This window comes from Epinephelus fuscoguttatus, linkage group LG6 (genome assembly GCF_011397635.1).
Source record: "Epinephelus fuscoguttatus linkage group LG6, E.fuscoguttatus.final_Chr_v1".
Taxonomy (NCBI): domain Eukaryota; kingdom Metazoa; phylum Chordata; class Actinopteri; order Perciformes; family Serranidae; genus Epinephelus; species Epinephelus fuscoguttatus.
Window position 1 is genome coordinate 33,255,159 of NC_064757.1, and position 18,371 is coordinate 33,273,529.

Here is an 18,371-nt window from a genome sequence, read left to right on the forward strand (position 1 = left end):
TAAATTTTTAAAAATAATTAGTTTTATATTAATTTATTATCTATTTAAAAGTACAACACTGTGTTGTAACATTACCTGTAGGGTACACAGCAGCAGTACATTCCAGAGCCTTTGTGTGTCCTCTTAATTTTATCTGTGATCCCATTGGCTGCCGCACCCGTCACTCATGATATTAGCCAATCATCGACAAGGAAACTGGGGCTACTACCGTTGTTTACGCGCTTGCGCAATTCAATGTTTTGATTTTTAACTGAAGCAACATGTCTGCCTCCTTGGTGCGAGCGACCGTCCGAGCGGTCAGCAAAAGAAAGATTCTGCCCACAAGAGCCGCACTGACACTGGTAAGTAATAAACTGTGGTTATAAATGAACGTAAAACATTTTTTCCGCCCATTCAGGAGTGTTAGCACACAAACTGCGCCCTTCATACCCGGCGTCCGTTAGCCAGTGATCCAAAGTTAGCTAAGCTAGCTAACCGTCTGTGACTTTAACGTTGTGCGTAGTTATAAATGGTTTCTACTTTTGCGTAGCTTTCCTGTAGCATTAGTTTTAATCGTATTGGTGAGCTTGTAAAGTTATTGACCGATGTGCATGCAAGGGCGTCTGTGACAGCTGTCGGTCGCAAGACGATAATTGCCCTGGGCTGAACTGATGCTATCCAATGCTAATTGCTAAGCTAAGCTGTTTGGTAACAAAATGCCATCGCCTGATCTGTTCGGTAACAGCGACAGTTAACTGCGCATTAACAGTTTAACACAATACCGACAAGAGTTTCAAGCCGTACACGTTAAGTTAGCCCTCTGTCACAACTTTGAAAGCATCTATTCGTTTCTCCATCATAGAATATAACCTTTAAACCTTCTGACATTATACATCTGTTTTCACAAACAGTGTTTCTCTCTTTGTGGCTAGTAAACTCACCTTTTATGTTGAAAATCGGTGGATCACCCATTTGATTTGCAAATAATTTATAGAAACAGTTTTTGCAGAATCGCAATACAAGGGCAGTGTGCATGAAATAAGCTCCATAGTTAAGTTAGCAGTTTACATACTTTCTGAACCTTTTTGACATCAACAACACAAGGTTTTAGAAATAAGGGGGTGGTGTCTCAGTGAGCCAGAGGTCTTGGATATAAACCACATGATGGCTGACAAATGAAAGAAAAATATTTGTTATTGAGTGGAGAAACATGACGCATTTGTCAACTAACTCAACAACTCTTATTTGTGACATCAATCTCTCCCGTAATCCTAAGCCTCTCTTCACTGGCAAATGTCTAATAGAGTAAACATACCAGAGAATAATCAGTAGTTAATGGAAAAGTATGAATGTAACGGTAACTGTCATGAAATACACCCTCAGTGTTGCTTCAGCAGAGGCATGGTTTGTTATTATGGGCGGGATAAAAATGTCAATACCAGTTTGATGTACTCTGCTAATGGTGCTGCTGCGAGATAACGTGTGTGTGTGTGTGTGTGTGTGTGTGTGTGTGTGTGTGGTGGTCTGAACTGATAAAGGTAGCAAGCTGAAGTAAATGTTCAGCAGTGTGAGGTCACTCAACACTAAGGCAACTATGATGTGTCATTAAATGGTTCTGTTGTAGTTACTGTCTTAATCTGTAATAGGTAAAGGATGATGAGACAGAATGTTGCCAAATGATGCATTAAATTTGATGTAACCTATTAATAAGCTGCAGGAGTTGTGTGTTTAGCCATTAGCCTTTATTAACTAAGATCGAAATGATTAAGAAATTAAAACCCAGTGCAAAATACATGCGTTGCTATGAACTGTACACTCGACAACAGAGTGTTGCGGTAGTGAGCCCTAAAACCTGGAAATGACTCAGCATTTTTTACTTCCTGTTCCCTTGTCTCGAAATCTGTGGGTTTTCTGTATTGGTTTTGGGTTAGATGCCTGAAGGAAGGTCTGTGGTTAACATAACCATAAGACATTTTCAAATTTTGTTCTTCAACATAAATTACATCAGTAAATACACCACTTGTAAAATGTAAAAGTTTTATTTGTCTTAAAAAAGGCAGCTGCTAACAGATGGCTAAATGAGATTACAGAGGTTGTCTGGGATGTTAAATGCCATCATGCCAAACACGAACACTTTTGTTTGCCACAGAGCTTATTTTCTGCAATAATCCAAAATCCAATGGAAATATATCATAGACTTTTTGTCAAGGAAACCAGGATGATGCTAACTTCCAGAATGGCTTACAAAGAAAACATCGTCCCTGCAACACTCTGTGACCTAAAGGCCAAGTTTAGGAGTTATCATTTCGCTTAGTTGACATTATAGTGATGAGACAACTCCAGGCTGTGACACAATTAGGGTGCACTGTACATTTGGCATCAGCAATTTAACACATAGAGATGAGCACACCGGCTTTAAGGGATTAGCACCATGTGGCTAATGTGGTGCACCTGAGTCTCCTAAATGCCAGCACATAAGAGCTCCAAACACTGTGCTCCATGTTTCCTGCATCTACGCACATTCAATTACAGCACGAGCTACAGGAGTGCAGGCTATTTCATTATACTGTAGGTACTTGGTAATTTCAGAGCAGATGAAGTGGTCGCCCGTGCAATAGAAACTTCAGTCATAGAAACATAAACTAGCTCCAAAGGCTGTTTCTTTACCCTCATTCATTTGCTCAGTATGTTCGAAACAGTCAGTTTTGCTAAATACACTGAATCCAATGTATAAAGTAACAGTTTTTATCTTCTGTTGTCTTTTCTTCAGACTCCAGCAGCTGTGAACAAGATCAGGTTTTTGTTGCAGGACAAGCCGGAATATGTGAGTAAATGACAAAATCAACATTCACTGAAACATCATATCATCAAACAGACAGTGCCTCGCCACATCCTGTGTAATGGCAGCAGGGTGCAGTATTGTTTTCAGTCTCAGCAATTGTGTAACACCCATTTCATGCAGTGATTGGCCGGCTGTCCAGAGCTGAGAAAGTGAGCTTGGTTTGAACTTCTCCCTCTAGCTCCTTTTTCGTCTGTTACAGAACAGTTTGTGGCACTTTTCATGTGTTCAAACAGGTGCAACTCTACATACTCTACACATTTACTTACTGTGACTGTGTGGTTATATCAATTTTTAAATAATATTACGCCCTCTCAGTGATGGCTGTTTTTTTTTTTTTTTCAGTCCGCCTTTGAGCATGGCATTAAAAACTGATGAAACAGTCAAGTAGTGGTTGTTGAAGAGGTAAATGACACTGGATGGTAATGTCGGTCTGGCTCTTTATAGATCGGTTTGAAGGTTGGAGTGAGAACACGCGGTTGCAATGGCATGACTTACACACTGGACTACGCCACGGAAAAAGGCAAATCTGATGAGGAAGTGATGCAGGATGGTAAGCCTTGTCTTATTTTTGTGTTTTCCTTTTACTAAAAGATTTTGAACATTTGAGTGAAGACAGGCAGAACAAAGATCAAATACATCAAGGTTTGAGAATGATTCAAAGCATTCATTGCTGATACTGTTTTCTTAAAACCATTCGGGGGTGCTAAAGATGGAAAAGTTCAAGTTCCACACTTAGTGGCTTTAATTAAAAATATATTTTTGTGGAGTTAAAAGGCCTTTTCACACCAGGGATGACGGGAAATATCATAACAAAAATCCAAAATATTTTATAATGATTTTTTGTGTTTAAACCTTGCACACCACGGCCTGCTGTGCTAGCTTGTGCTATCTGGACAGAGAGAGCAGAAGAGTGGCTCACAGAGACAGTCCTTCAGCGCTGCATCGAGTGACAGCAACAGCTGATCGTTGACATTCGGCCTCTTTTGTAGCTATTGCTAATCACCAGCACAAGCCAGTTCAGTTGCTACACCTCATCAGATGCCGTCTTCAGATTCCTCAGCCTTCATGGTCGTTATCTAAAGCCCAGCTCAGACCAAAGATCCACGATGAGACGAGTTGAAACATGCAACTACTTGCAATGCATTGTGCAACGTTCTAATAACCTGCCAGTTCACACCAATGCAACTAGATGAGACAGTGTATCATCTCTGTGCAACAACTCTCTGTACCTCCACTTTGTTTTTCAGCTTTTCAGGCTTAGTTTGTGGCTAAATATATTTTGTAGCTTCGTAAAATATGAATGATGGTAGTGATAGTGAGATACTGGCAACAGTTGCATTTGTTGTAGTGACAAACAGGCAAAAATGTTCCAAAATGCAAATTATTGGTCTGAACTGGGCTTTATGATTTTGTCTGTTTGTCAAAGAGAACACTATTTTGTGAGACCAAATGGATCAGTTGATCAATATCCATATTGTATGACAGTATGAACAGAATTAGAAGATAATTCTTTTGCCCACGTGATCAGTCGATCATTTTATTTCCGGGCTTTTTTTTTTTTTATGAGCATTTGATAGTCTCAAAATTCAAAACAGCTGCAGGAAAAGAAACCCTGCACTGCAAAATATTAAGTTTTCAGATTCAGTGTGGATGGGCTCAAAGACATAGATTGGGTTGATTGATGTATGATTTGTCCTCATTTAGTCTGAGTAGACCATAAGAGCTGTTTTGCTGGTGACATATAAACCCAGAACATTCTGGCTGAGTATTGACATGAAGGTTAAACTTTGAGTGATAGCTCTACTGTTACTGTCTTGCAGGTGTAAGAGTGTTCATAGAGAAGAAGGCTCAGCTGACCCTTCTGGGAACTGAGATGGACTTTGTGGAGTCGAAGCTGTCCAGTGAATTTGTCTTCAACAACCCTAATATTAAGGGCACATGTGGTTGTGGAGAAAGCTTCAACATCTGAGCATCATGGAGCCATTGCCTCCCCCACCCCTCCTCTCACTCCAAACCCTGTCCCTCCCATAAAGACTGAGAGACTGGATGTTGACGAGGATGTCAGGCATCAGGAAATCTCTGAGATGTGGACGTGCCTGCGTTACTACCACTGCTCCTCCTGCGGACCACTTGCATACACACACGTAAAACCCACGTATGCATATTCATACTAACAGGAAGGTTTTAATACAATCGGTGTAGTCACAACTATCTCAACATGTTGATTTTAGGTTCACATACCTCAATTTAGACAACTGCTTTTTTTACTCTGCTCTGCATCTAAAAATAAGAAGGACCTTAAAGGCAAGATGTTTTTTAATTTTTTGACTAGCTGCCATTTTACACTTTTACGTTCATTATATTTAGAGATCCAGTCTAATTTCACCATGACTTGTATGCAGCAGGAAATAGTACAGCATGGCCCAAGGACATGCACAGTGAAGGTGGGAGTTGCCCATGTGTATTAGTTATCTGTTTTTTAAATTTAAATCTGTCCACCAAAATCTACAGGCCAACATCACCTGTTTGACTAACACACTGTAAGACAGTGTCCCATCACCCAGTGTCATGTACCCCGCAGTATGCAGAAGTGGACGAGTGTGAGTGTCTTGAAACTGCTTTATTAGTTTGTAAAGTGTATATTTATCTCTGTGTGTAAATATAAAGAATGTATATCTCCCTTGAACCACACAAACGCACAAAAAAAAAATTCATAACGCACAAAACAAGTATTCCTCACACAAGAATACATGAGGTCTGTGTTTCTTTTTGCTTTGATCAAAGCCAGGACTTTGTGTTTGTACTGTGCAATATGTCCGTGTACATACGAAATAATAAATAGATAAATCCAAGGATATGAAATTGTGCGGCCACTGTTTTGTGTTCAACAGTTTGACTGTGGGTGTGCCAGGGTGATTGGTACATTATGACTGAACTGATAAACTTAGACTAGTTGTCATGGAGATGGCTCATTTGTGAGAACCAGATGGATTCTGTGTCACTGAAATTTTGAAGTTGACATCACTTTTATGGTGACTGTATCCAGGCAGAGGAGGAGAAGGTTCAGTTATTTCTAAAGATTTATTTTAATCATCCCTCGTTTATGGTTTTAATGCAGCAGCACAGAACATATACAGCCATAATTATTATTACCAAAGCTGATGAACATGCTGATGAGCAAATATCTACCCATTTACAGCAGCAGCTGACTAACTGTCAGCATTAGTTTGGAGTTAAGGGATTAAGCAGCACTACATCTGATGCATTGTAGTCTAGTTATCACTTTGCATTTAACTATTATTAAGACTCCACTTGCTCCAGAGGAAAATATCTGGGTCCTTAGCAGCTAAAAGCTTCACTATATTTGCCAACTTTGTCTGCCTTCTGTTTTGGCATGCAGTATATAGGGGCTAGGCATCGAGAAATGATACTGGTAGCACAGTATACAGTGGATGGATCACTTAAAGGGGTCCAGAGGGGCCCCTAGCCTTCACTTGCAAATGTCAACTATTAAATTAACCCCACATGAAGGAGTAGACTCAAAATGACCACAAAGAGACACTGAATGGCTACAAAGGATTACAAACCCACAAAAAAAGATGCTGAACGACTAGAAAGAGATGCAAAACCATCACAAAGTCTTTGTATCTTGCTCCTGTGTGTTTGCATATCTGTGTCCTGAGCTTCCTTTTTAATTTTATTTTGGCAATTTGTGCCATGAAGTACACTATGTTTACAAAGAAAATAAGGCCAAGTGTTAAAAATATCCACAACCACCCATTTAAATTCTTTGGCTGAGATCAGATCACTACCTACTGACCCCTGAAAACATCAGCACCACCTTCTCCACCTTAAAGAACTCAAGGAGGGGCACTTCTAACACCAGAGGGACCTTTAGATCTAGAGCCGTCCTCCCTGTAAACATCAGCCAGCTGTCCAAGAGAGACTTTAAGAGAAAGATTACTTGCCTCAGGACCTGTTTCTGCCCCCATCATCACTGCTGTGGCCTCATGCCAGGAGGGACAGCTGCAGCCTAGTTCACCATCCCCAAACCCTGCCCTCCTGGTAGCAAAGTCTAAGATGCAGCTTTCTGACTCAGCCTCCTCTATTAGACAACAGCTTAAAGAGCACATGATGCATCCACACATCCTGGGTGTGCAGGCTTGGGCCAAACAGCACTGTGAACCTCGAAGGACGCTGCCTGAGCAGTTTCCCCAGACTGGTAAAAAGAAAAAATTACTCATTACATTCACAAATACAAATAAATTTTTTATTGATCTTCGTCCACACAACTAAGCTGAAACTAACTACTTTTTTTTGGTAAAGATTTAAATGACTAAATTTTAACAAAAAAGCAAAACATAGAAAAAGAATGACGCCCATGTCTTGCCACAGATTTCTGCCCCATTCAACAGTAAATGTCACAGTAAGTGCCCGTTAATGACGCTGTAGCTGCAGGAGAGCTGTTTCGTAACTGACCCTGTGTTCTGACATGTGGTGAGTCATAAAGGACATAAAGGAGATAATTTTCTGGATAATGAGGGAACTTGTCTGTGATCTGGAAACTGCTTTGTTAAGGTCTTCACTTTTTATGTTTCCTCTCAACTGAATGATTTTTAAGGTCACAAGAACCAGGTGTAAATGAACGGAATGTGAAAAGAGGATGTAACCATAGTAATACTGAGACATCATTTTCTTTTCATCACATAATAACAGTTTGAAGATCACTGCGAACAAAGCTTGTTAAGTTGATCATGACACCTTCTGTTCTTACCCTGTATGGAGCATAGAAAAGAAAAAGAAATCACAGTGTTTTTGAACGATCAGTAAATTAACAGTAAGTCATTTAATTATTGAGATGCTCGTTCCTGATCCAGGGCCCACCACTGACTGGTTCTTTGAGGACCTAACAGACCTCCAGAGGAAGCTGTATTTAGGTGCCTCAAAGAAATCTGGAGTCCCAAGGAACTCTCAGACGGCTGGGAAAACTGCTCACCATGATTAATCAAAACCCAAGTCTGTACCACTTAGTTAAAGCAAAAGACACAAAGAGGATAAAATCAAATTGAAACCAGCAAAGAGAGTTTGACAGTTGTTATTTTTACATTGCACTTGTGTATTTAAGACTGATCATTGCTGCAGCACCGACAAAGACAAGGACGAACAAGAAGTTAGTTACACATGATAAATATTAGAAACCACAAACTAAGAGCTGTTTGGTGCGGTGTCTGCAGTGATGTGGGTGCTGCGCTGGACCGTTGTGGTGAAGAGGAAGCTGAGCCAGAAGTCAAAGCTTTCGATTTACTGGTCCATCTACGTCCCAACCCTCACCTATGGTCATGAGCTCTGGGTAGTGTCCGAAAGAATGAGATCACGGACACAAGCTGCCGACATGAGTTTCCTCCATGGGGTGACTGGGCTCAGCCTTAGAGAGCTTGGACATCCGGAGGGAGCTCAGAGTAGAGCTGCTGCTCCTTTGCATCGAAAGGGGTCAGTTGGGGTGGTTCGGGAATCTGATCAGGATGCCTCCTGGGCGCCTCCCATCAGAAGTGTTTCGGGCACGTCCCACTGGTAGGAGGCTCCGGAGTAGACCCAGAACACACTGGAGGGATTACATATCTCATCTGACCTGGGAACACTTTGGACAGGAGGAGCTGGAAAGTGTTTCTGGGGAGAGGGATGTCTGGGGTGCTTTGCTTGGCCTGCTGCCCCCGTAACCCTGTCCTGGATAAGCGGATAAAAATGGATGGATGAATGGATATATATAGACGTATTTTTACCTTTTTTGGCAGAACGTTGCTGCAGGAACTGTCGGGTTTAATAAACTGTGTGGAGTTTGCATGTTCTCCCCGTGTCAGCGTGGGTTTTCTCCTGGGGCTCCGTCTTCCCCCCACAGTCCAAAGACATGCAGGTTAATTGGTGACCAAATTGCACATAGGTATAAATGTTAGCATGCATAATTGTTCGTCAGCCCTGTGATAGTCTGGCAGCCTGTCCATGGTGAATGCGTCTCTTGCCTAATATCAGCTGTCCTCAGTTCCCCTACAACCCTGAGATGGATAAGTGGTTACAGATAATAAATGAATGAATGTTTTTTCTTCACTTGGGGCTGATCACTCCAATGTGTCTGTTTTAAAGCAGCCCGGTTTCCTCCTTCCTGATTCTGCACTTCTTCTTCTTCAAGAAGAGAGAAGAGTTTTACATGTCCGACGGCCGGGACAACCTGCCAAACAACTGCTGCAAAAACAACAATCGTCACCACTGTACTTGAACACTTAATCTCCACCCGTGTCACGCTGTGCACTTGGCTCTGTCTGCCACTTGTTACTTTGCAGCAAAGGCCATGGAGGATAATGACAGCTTTAAAAACTGCTCTGATGTGCAGGAGATCAAGCTGTACTGTCACCACGACCCCTGGCTGCCTCTGTGGCTCATCTGTTTTCATTTTAGTTTACAGGGAGGTGTCACTCATTATGATTTCCTAGTGTATTAATTGTTATTACATACTATTGATAAAATGCAATTTGGTGGAATAACTTCAGACTGTGATAAGAGTTTGGAGAGCATGTGACACCTATTATCTGAGAATCAGATCTTGCTCTGATTGCATCATTGACCTCGTTACATGTGAAAGTCATTTGGAGAATTCTGCTCGACAACACAGTTTATTGATGTAAGAAATGATTTCATCAGACAGACTTTAATCAGCAGAGAACGCAAAAGAAAAAGTGACATTTGTGACATCCAAAATTATATTTCTTTGGTGACATTTCAGGCTCTGCTCTTTCAGACTTGGTTCAGCCGCACTGAGTTCAGATGCAGGATGAGCTGAAGTTAACATCCACTGCCACTTCTGGATGTATTTGAACTGTATTTGAATCCAGCTGCAGTCATTTCACAGGACATCCGGTCCTGGGTAATTACAGTCAATGATGGAGATGTAGTTTAAAAGCTCCTGCTACCTCAGTGTCTCTTTCTCGCTCTCACATAAACGCTCACAAATTAAAGTGACTCCTGTCTCCTCCAAACTCCCCCTCCCCTCCCCAGTTATGGTGGTCTATAACAGTGCTTTCATCTCAGACCTGCAGAGAACCGAACAGCAGCCCATCACTGATCGACACAGGACTAAAGCTTGCTTTACAGAGCAGAGAGAGGAACACTGCTGAAGGAAACAGATACAGCACAGGTAAGAGATGCTTATACAGAAAAAAGCTTATTTAAAATGATTAAATGTTTGAATTCTTTACACTTAGATGTAATTTTTTGTGTTACATTTAAATGTTGTTAGAGAGACAGACACTGCAGAAACATTAGCTGACATACTACCATTTTAAATATGTTCCTCACGGACCATAAAATATTTTTGGCTCTGATTTGTGAAGATGGTACAGGAACCTACAGCCAATCACAGTCCAGACTGTGGGTCTGTGTGCAACGTGTCCGCAGCTTTGGAGGACCAAGGGCCACCGGTGCTGGTCGACGCCTGGCTGGTCCCCACTTTCTTCGGCTTCATCATGCTGGTTGGTCTCGTCGGGAACTCACTGGTCATCCATGTGGTCACCAAGCACCAGCAGATGAAGACTGTCACCAACTTTTACATAGGTAACGTTTCTGAAGTGCAGTAAAACCAGCTGTTTTTTGGTATCCTCTATGCTGGTGGCTACAACATAGAATCTCTGTGATGATGTTAGTGGTAACACGTCTATCTTTTGCCTAGGGAGTCTTTGGCCTGTGTAATGTGTAATCATACTGATGCCTATTAATATAGGCCTTTACATTGTTTATAAGTTGCTTACATTTCAGAACCACATACAACATCATAGTCAACTTGTTATTAATCTGTATATGACTAAACATCTGTGGTGAAGTTCTTAGCGGACACCCTACAGTGGGCCAGTTCCCAGTTAAGCAGTTTTCAGTAGTTTTTTCAGCGTGTCCAGTGAAAGAAATATTGGAAGTAGGATTCCCCCACACAGGAGTTATAGAGCACAAACAGGAAATCTCAAAGGAAATTGTTACTTTGCAAAGCCCAAAGGGAGAACAGATGAGAGGACTCTTTCTGCAGGACAGAATAAATCAGTTTAAAGCTGCCATGTGGAGTTTTCTTGTCAACAAGCAACAGTTATGTCTGCATCCAGTGTGAGCCACCAAAACACATTATTTGGATTTTTTTAAATAAATGTGTTGAGTGCATTTTCTTCCTCATGAAACATTTGCAAAACTCTTCTTCTAACCGCTTCATCCTCTTGAGGGTCGCGGGGGGGCTGGAGCCTATCCCAGCTGACATCGGGCGAGAGGACAGGTCGCCAGACTATCGCCAGACTATCACAGGGCTGACACATAGAGACAGACAACCATTCACGCTCACATTCACACCTACGGACAATTTAGAGTTATCAATTAACCTAGTCCCCAATCTGCATGTCTTTGGACTGTGGGAGGAAGCCGGAGTGCCCGGCGAGAACCCACGCTGACACGGGGAGAACATGCAAACTCCGCACAGAAGGGCTCCCACGCCCGGGATCGAACCGGCAACCCTCTTGCTGTGAGGCGAGAGTGCTAACCACCACACCACCGTGCCGCCCCCATTTGCAAAACTGATTTTTAAATATTTTGAATCCCTAATTGTTTACATCCATGTTTACCTACAGCAGTCCTTCTCTTCCCTGCCTTTGCTGGCACATTGCAGCTTATCTTTGGCAGCTTACGGCCACATGTTGATAAAAGGAACAGTGTGACACCATCGGTAGGACTGTGTATCATGTCACCCACATGCATGTGTGTCCTTGACACAAACAAAATGAGGACAAAGGGTTCGGAGCAACAAATTACATGTATTATTATTACTGTTGTTTTTGTGTACATGTACTTTTTTGAGTATTTGTTAAATATCCAGTGTGTAGGATTTAAAGGCACCTATCGACAGGAATGGAATATGATATTAATAACTTTGTTTTCATTAGTGTATAATCACCTGCAAATAAGAGTTGTTGTGTTTTTGTTACCTGGCCCTTTTCCATGGTGTTTCTACAGTAGCTCAGAATGGACAAATCTGTATGTACACACTAAACTTTAATGCACTTGGTGGCCTTTTAGCCTCGATGTGTTCTTAATTTAACAGTTCTGTCATGTAACATTACCATCATCACATACATCCCCTTTAAAAATATAATAAAGTAATTAAATTAAATTCAATTCAACTGTATTTATAAAAGCCAATATCACAAATCACAGTTTGCCTCAGAGGGCTTTACAGCATACGACATCCCTCTGTGGTTTGGACCCTCACAGTGGATAAGGAAAAACTCCCTCCCCAAAAAACCATTAACGGGGAAAAAGATGGTAGAAACCTTAGGACTACTTGCAATAGTTGGAGTATATTTTAACGAACCTACTTCTTACTACAGATCTGAGTCAGTTTTTACGTATGGAGCTTAATATTAAGTTTTACACAACCTTTATCAATACTCATTAAAATCATCAACACTGCTGCTCTAGTTGCTCCTGTCCTCTTAAATAGTTTACTTTATTTCACCAGTTAATCCAATAATGTTGGTGAATGTCAGTAAAAAACCTTTAAAATTATGAATGGATGGACCACGCTGAAAGTGTCAACACAGGTTAGTTGGGAAATTCTGAAAGGCAAAACCTCAGCATCTAGATGTGCTGTTGCTATTAATGCTGTCATTTATGGTGTTTTGGACACTTTGAATGCATCTCGCCTCGACATGTCTTGAATTACATTTCTGTGTTGAGGAATCACTTATTTGCTCTCTTCCAGTAAACCTGGCGACGACTGACATCTTGTTTCTGGTCTGCTGCGTGCCCTTCACTGCCACACTGTACCCACTGCCCAGCTGGATCTTTGGAGAGTTTATGTGCCGACTGGTGAACTACCTCCAACAAGTGAGATACACACATAAACACATAATTACACAGGCCTGAAACTGCTGGAGACCATGGTGCGAGTACTGTCATGGCATGGTGACTGAAACTCAATGATATAGTGCTGCAATAATATTTTTAAAAATGCCCACAAGACGTAGCATTAATGATATTATGTGCAGAATAAAGTTTTATATGTACAGCTTCTCAAATAGTGCAAAAAAACCCAATAACTTGAAAATGTACCAGAGAAGACAAAAGTGAAAATGAAAATGAAAAGTATGAGGTGTCAAACAGAGTCCAAGCTTCCTTGTCTTCCTCATGTTTCAGGTAACTGCTCAGGCAACATGTATCACTCTGTCAGCCATGAGTGTGGACCGCTGCTACGTGACCGTATATCCTCTGCAGTCACTGCGACACCGCACTCCACGCATGGCTCTGGCCGTCTCTGTGTCTATCTGGATAGGTATCACACACACACACACACACACACACACACACACACGCACAAGCTTCTGTTTACCTTTCAAACCCCCTCACTTTGATCTTAGTTAGTCACTGCATTAAAGGTCCAGTGTGTAGGATTTAGGGGGACATATTAGCAGGAATGGAATATAATATAGTAAGGATATTTTCTTTAGTATATAATCTGCTGAAAATAAGAACTGTTGTGTTTTTGTTACCTTACAATGAGCTGTTTATATCTACACAGGGACCAAGTCTGTATCTATGGATTCTACAATGTTTCTACAGTATTCCAGAATGGACAAACCAAACACTGGCTTTAGACAGGGCCATTCCCGTTTTTGTGTTTTTTCGATGGCTTCTGTATTCATAAGCCCTTCTGCAATGAGAGCTTTAGAAAACACTGGCTTTTTTGGCCTTTGTTGCAGTTAAAATAGAAACTGTACAGAAAAAGAAAGACGTAAAGAACATATTGAAGCTTTGAATTTAGGTTTAGTCCTTGTCACCACCTTGTCGATTGTCTGGCGTCATTTAATTCGAGTCTTGTCAACAGAATAGAGCATGGATGTAGCTTGTACATGCAAGCAGAAGCCACCATAGCTCAGTGTGATAGGCTGAGATACCTGCCAATCACAGAAATTTTCCCTTTTACTTATTCTTGTTGAAGTTTAATATCTCCTTAATGCATAGTTGCTCAAAGTGCGTTCCATGGGCCAATGGCGGTCCTCAGAATCACCTCGTGCAGGTCCTGAATGCATCATATTTTAATCATCCACAGCCCATTTCAGCACTCTCACAGTCAATAGCTTACATTTAATACACTACTCGGCTACTGTGTCAAACTGCGGCCACCATGACAAGCGTCTATCAGGTGAGGAAAAACGACTTGTAGTAGAAAGCTTGTGGTTGCTTGACAACTGGTGGCACCTTGTGAGTGTCGCAGGAATTAAAGTTCTGTCATCAATGCTAGTGCATAAAGTTATTAATTTTGGTGGACAACTCTGCAGTTTAATGTGGAAATGCGATAGAACAGTGTCACAGCCCTGCTCAAAAGCTATGACAACGGGAAACAAACAAGCTGGCTGACAAAAATGATAATTTATTTGTAAAAACACAAGTTTAATCAAACAATACAACGTGTATCGTCACAAATCAGTGATGAGGTGCATGTGTGGGCACTGGGTATGTGGCAGCGGGGGTGTGTGTGTGTGTGTGTGTGTGTGTGTGTGGGAAACAAAAGAAAAAAGCCAGAGCTGTCCGCAGGCCAACAGAGATCAAGACTGACGACTATTTATACTGCAGCACACACCGGATCCAGGTGTGGCTCAATCAGCCATAGACCCTCCTCTCAGCTCCTGCAACACAGCAGACAAGAACCAGCAAGAGAGCCATCTAGAGTATGGGAGGAGGGTTGTCACAACAGGCACCATGACAAAACACAACAACATATGGCTGAGGACTAGGGACGTATAAAGGGATAAAGGTTCATGGCAACAGCGTAAGGAACAGTTTCAACGAGACCCAAGTCTTCACAAGTCTCGTGAAAAGTAGTGAAAGTGGTAACTCACAAAATTGCTAAGCATAGAATGCATGAGGGAAAGTGAAGAAGAGCTTGTGTGGGACTGCTTGGTGAAAGTGGATGATGTTGCACGCCCTGAACCTGTGTGGCCTACAGTGATGCGCTGGCTCCCTGAATTACACTTTACAATTGGGGATTTTCCAGTTGCTGTCCACATGCTCTGTTTTTTGTTTTGTAGCCAGCATTTAGTGGCAATAAACTCATTATGAACATCATGCTCCGAGTCACACACTCATGTCCTCTGTCCTCTCCAGGCTCCTTACTTCTGTCGATCCCTGTAGCTGTGTACCAGCGCCTGGAGGCAGGATACTGGTTCGGCCCTCAGACGTACTGCAGCGAGGTCTTCCCCTCGGCCTGCCTCCAGAGAGCCTTCATCATCTACAGCTTCCTGGCCGTCTACCTGCTGCCCCTGCTCACTATCACCGCCTGTTACGCCTTCATGCTCAAGCGCATGGGGCAGTCTAGTGTGAATCCCATCGACAGCAGCTACCAGGTAAGAGGAATCATGGAGTTGCTGTTTTACTTTACTATCATTAAATCCATAGAGAACAGAATGTATTTAAAGCTCCTTAATTCCAGCTTCAGGCTCAAGCAGAGCGAGCAGCATCAGTGCGGGCGCGAGTCTCCAGGATGGTGGTAGTAATGGTGGCCCTGTTCCTCATCTGCTGGGGCCCCATCCAGGTCTGCATCCTCCTGCAAGCTTTTGGCTTCCGCAGTTACATTCTATACAAGGTGATTTACTCTCCATAGTGTTTGATGCTGTAGCTAGGCATCTGTGCACTGATAGTGTATGACAGGACTGTGGTGACAGAAACCGATGCTCTCGCTTCAAAAACTCTGACTCTGATGATTGATCCCTTTCATCTAAGTCCACTTCATCTTTTTCAGGTGAAGATTTGGGGTCACTGCATGTCTTACTCCAACTCCTCCGTCAACCCTTTCGTTTACGCCTTCATGGGCAACAACTTCAGGAAGGCCTTCAAGCACGCCTTCCCCGCCGTGTTTCTGTGGCGCACGAGGGGGAGAGTCAGGGTGGGAAACATGGACGCAGAGGACGCGGGAGAGATGGATCGTCAGGCACCCAAAGGAGAAGCAGAGATGCACTTTCTTTCATCTGGGTCCTAAAGGCCACGCTGGGTATTCGGACACTGTGCGCTCATTGTTTATTTATGGTTTGTTCTGGAGATGAGAGCAGCAGTGTGCATGTGCATGTACACACTGATCTGGCACAATGCAGGCTCAATATAGAAAGTAAGAACACCAGTAAGTGACACACAGTGAGAGCACTCTCTGTCATGTAACCTTTTTAAAAGGACAGACCAATCAGGAGCCTCTCGTGACCCTCACAAGCCTCTGAAACACAACTGTCTTAGTCACACATTTCTAATTTAGCTGAACTCATGCAATCAGTTTACTGGATGTCAGCAGTGCCTGAACTGGACCAGAAAAGTGCCAGTACCCTAACTCAGCAGTATGACATGATCAGCGTTTGTGTATTAGACATATTTATATTTAAACCTCATATTTGTATGCATACATTACATATGACATACAGTTTGATGTAGCTGTTTATACAAATCAAATTGTACAGAAATTACAAAAATAATATTAGATTTAGCTACAATACCAACTGAAACTGTGAAATCTGTTGGCCTAAAGATTGAATTGGATATTGGGAAGGAATACCAAAGGCAAGCCTGTATTTGTTTAGCTCCAGTGATGCAGTCACATCAAATGAAGAGACTAAAAAACGTATTTAAATCAATTTTTCTATCTTTTGGTAAATCAGCATCACCCTTGTTCTGTTAACGATTTCAAAGGTCAACGTATCGTCACCTGTTTCTTGTATCAGGTCATGTTCCTCTCTCAGTGTGTCCAGCATTTTGTTTGACTATCAACAGGTTTTTCTGGACTGAGGTTTGTTCTGGGACACATTAGTGGAGCTTCATCTTTGTACAGCGTGGTTACACATGCATGCCCCTCTAGAAACAGGATACTATTGAGGTTTAACTCAATTTAACATCTGTAGCAGCAGCATCCTGTGTGAACAGGCGGCTTGTAAAAAGAGGAATAGCATGCATACACGACCACTTGTGCATGTTGAGAGAAACGTGCACAACAGCTGGATACAGTTCCTTTTCCTCTAAATCCCTAAAACATGCTTTGTGTCTGTGAGTCTGCACACTTATACAGGTAATTTGTCCTTGACCATTTGGCCAAAACAAAATGATCCTCACACATCACACCTATTGTAGCTTCCAGTCTCTTTTAGACTCCATTTTAAAGTGCCTTTAAGCACATACAAGTCCAAACAGGCCCCTCTGGTCTACAAGTCTGGGTCTTCTAACTGTTCCAGAGTCCAGGTTAAAGACAAAGGGTGATGGAGCCTTTTCAGTTCTTGCTCCATGTCTTTGGAACAACCTCCCACCGAGCATCACATCAGCTGACTCTGTTCACATCTTTAAATCTCGTCTGAAAACTTACAGAATGGTCTTTCCTGACAGTTGATAGACTTATTGTGAGTGTGGGAGTGTGTGTATTTGCAGCCATGTGTACATGTCTGCATGCACACAGGTATATATGTGTTTAAGTGTATACGTTGCTGTAGGTATATGTATATGCTTATTTTTTATTTGTATCACTTTTGTTTTGTATGTTCTTCACCTTGGAAAGATTATTATCACTTGTACATGATGGTAATGTGTGCAGTAGGATGCAGTGTTTCACTTGTACACTAGAATATACATGAAATGAACTTTTTCAAAAAAGAAAAAAAAATGATGTCAATAGTGTGGTTTCACTTATTGTGGTTTTGTTTAGTTCCCTCAAACACATGGTATTTTCCTGCTCCTCTCAGAGCCTCTGTGATTACCCAGAGATCCATTCTCTCCCCCGAACCTAAAGACACAACCTGTATCTTCACAGCAGCACTGATTTTGAAATGTCCAAATTCCTGCAGGACCCACTGATTTATTAGTGACATTGTGAAAGAACAGTCAGAGGTTATTGCTGCAGTATATTTCCTAAATTACTTGTAGGAGGGATCTTGTTTTCATTTCAACAATGGGAGACTGTAAACAACATGCACATATTTTAAAATAGTTTTTCTTGGGGGTTGCAGTTTATTAAACACTCTTTCATGACACCACATTTACTGTGATCTTAACGCTTTATAATGAAAAGCTGTTTGGTAATAATTAAACCTCTGTCTGTCTGACTCGTGCGTGTCTGGCGCGCGCTCACATTTTTGTGGCGTGACATTGGAGCCAATCAGTCCACATCTAAATCGAAATCCACCAATGACAGCCGTCTACCGGACACACATGTGACACCAGCCAATAGAAAGGCTGGCGAGGAATTTGGGTGCTTGTGCTGCCTTCAGGTGATGCCGAAAAAAAAAAGATTTCCACCGAGTGCACATGCAGGAATAAATCACAACGCCACAGCCCCGGCACCAGCCTTGATTATCACCTGGGTAGAACAGGGTTAAAGGACAGGTTCACGGTGTTTGTTGAAACAGCAGCCAGGAGCCAACATGAACAATGAAACAGGTTTTTCCTGCTGTAATAATTACTCATGATTATACTGGTGATTAACCCTTTACCGGACAAAATCCACAGG

General features: G+C 42.0%; 2 protein-coding genes across 2 annotated transcripts; both read left to right on the top strand.

Annotated features, from left to right (window-relative positions):
• The first annotated feature begins 225 nt into the window (after positions 1-225).
• On the top strand, positions 226-5,671 carry isca1 (iron-sulfur cluster assembly 1). Its single transcript, XM_049579047.1, has 4 exons — positions 226-341; positions 2,750-2,803; positions 3,266-3,371; positions 4,642-5,671. The coding sequence occupies exons 1-4, from the start codon at positions 261-263 to the stop codon at positions 4,788-4,790; spliced, it is 390 nt and encodes a 129-aa protein (XP_049435004.1). The 5' UTR covers positions 226-260; the 3' UTR covers positions 4,791-5,671.
• A 4,532-nt stretch (positions 5,672-10,203) lies between these two features.
• Positions 10,204-16,063, top strand: kiss1rb (KISS1 receptor b). Its single transcript, XM_049578712.1, has 6 exons — positions 10,204-10,423; positions 12,603-12,727; positions 13,037-13,172; positions 15,005-15,243; positions 15,330-15,482; positions 15,639-16,063. The coding sequence occupies exons 1-6, from the start codon at positions 10,204-10,206 to the stop codon at positions 15,873-15,875; spliced, it is 1,110 nt and encodes a 369-aa protein (XP_049434669.1). The 3' UTR covers positions 15,876-16,063.
• Positions 16,064-18,371: the final 2,308 nt, after the last annotated feature.

Excerpts from the sequence above, each read along its gene's own strand:
- kiss1rb (XM_049578712.1), top strand. The coding sequence starts at position 10,204 with ATGGTACAGGAACCTACAGCCAATCACAGTCCAGACTGTGGGTCTGTG. Across the intron at positions 12,728-13,036 it reads TGGTGAACTACCTCCAACAA|GTAACTGCTCAGGCAACATG; the intron begins GTGAGATACACA and ends CTCATGTTTCAG. Across the intron at positions 15,244-15,329 it reads CCATCGACAGCAGCTACCAG|CTTCAGGCTCAAGCAGAGCG; the intron begins GTAAGAGGAATC and ends CCTTAATTCCAG.
- isca1 (XM_049579047.1), top strand. The coding sequence starts at position 261 with ATGTCTGCCTCCTTGGTGCGAGCGACCGTCCGAGCGGTCAGCAAAAGA. Across the intron at positions 2,804-3,265 it reads TGCAGGACAAGCCGGAATAT|ATCGGTTTGAAGGTTGGAGT; the intron begins GTGAGTAAATGA and ends GGCTCTTTATAG. Across the intron at positions 3,372-4,641 it reads TGAGGAAGTGATGCAGGATG|GTGTAAGAGTGTTCATAGAG; the intron begins GTAAGCCTTGTC and ends ACTGTCTTGCAG.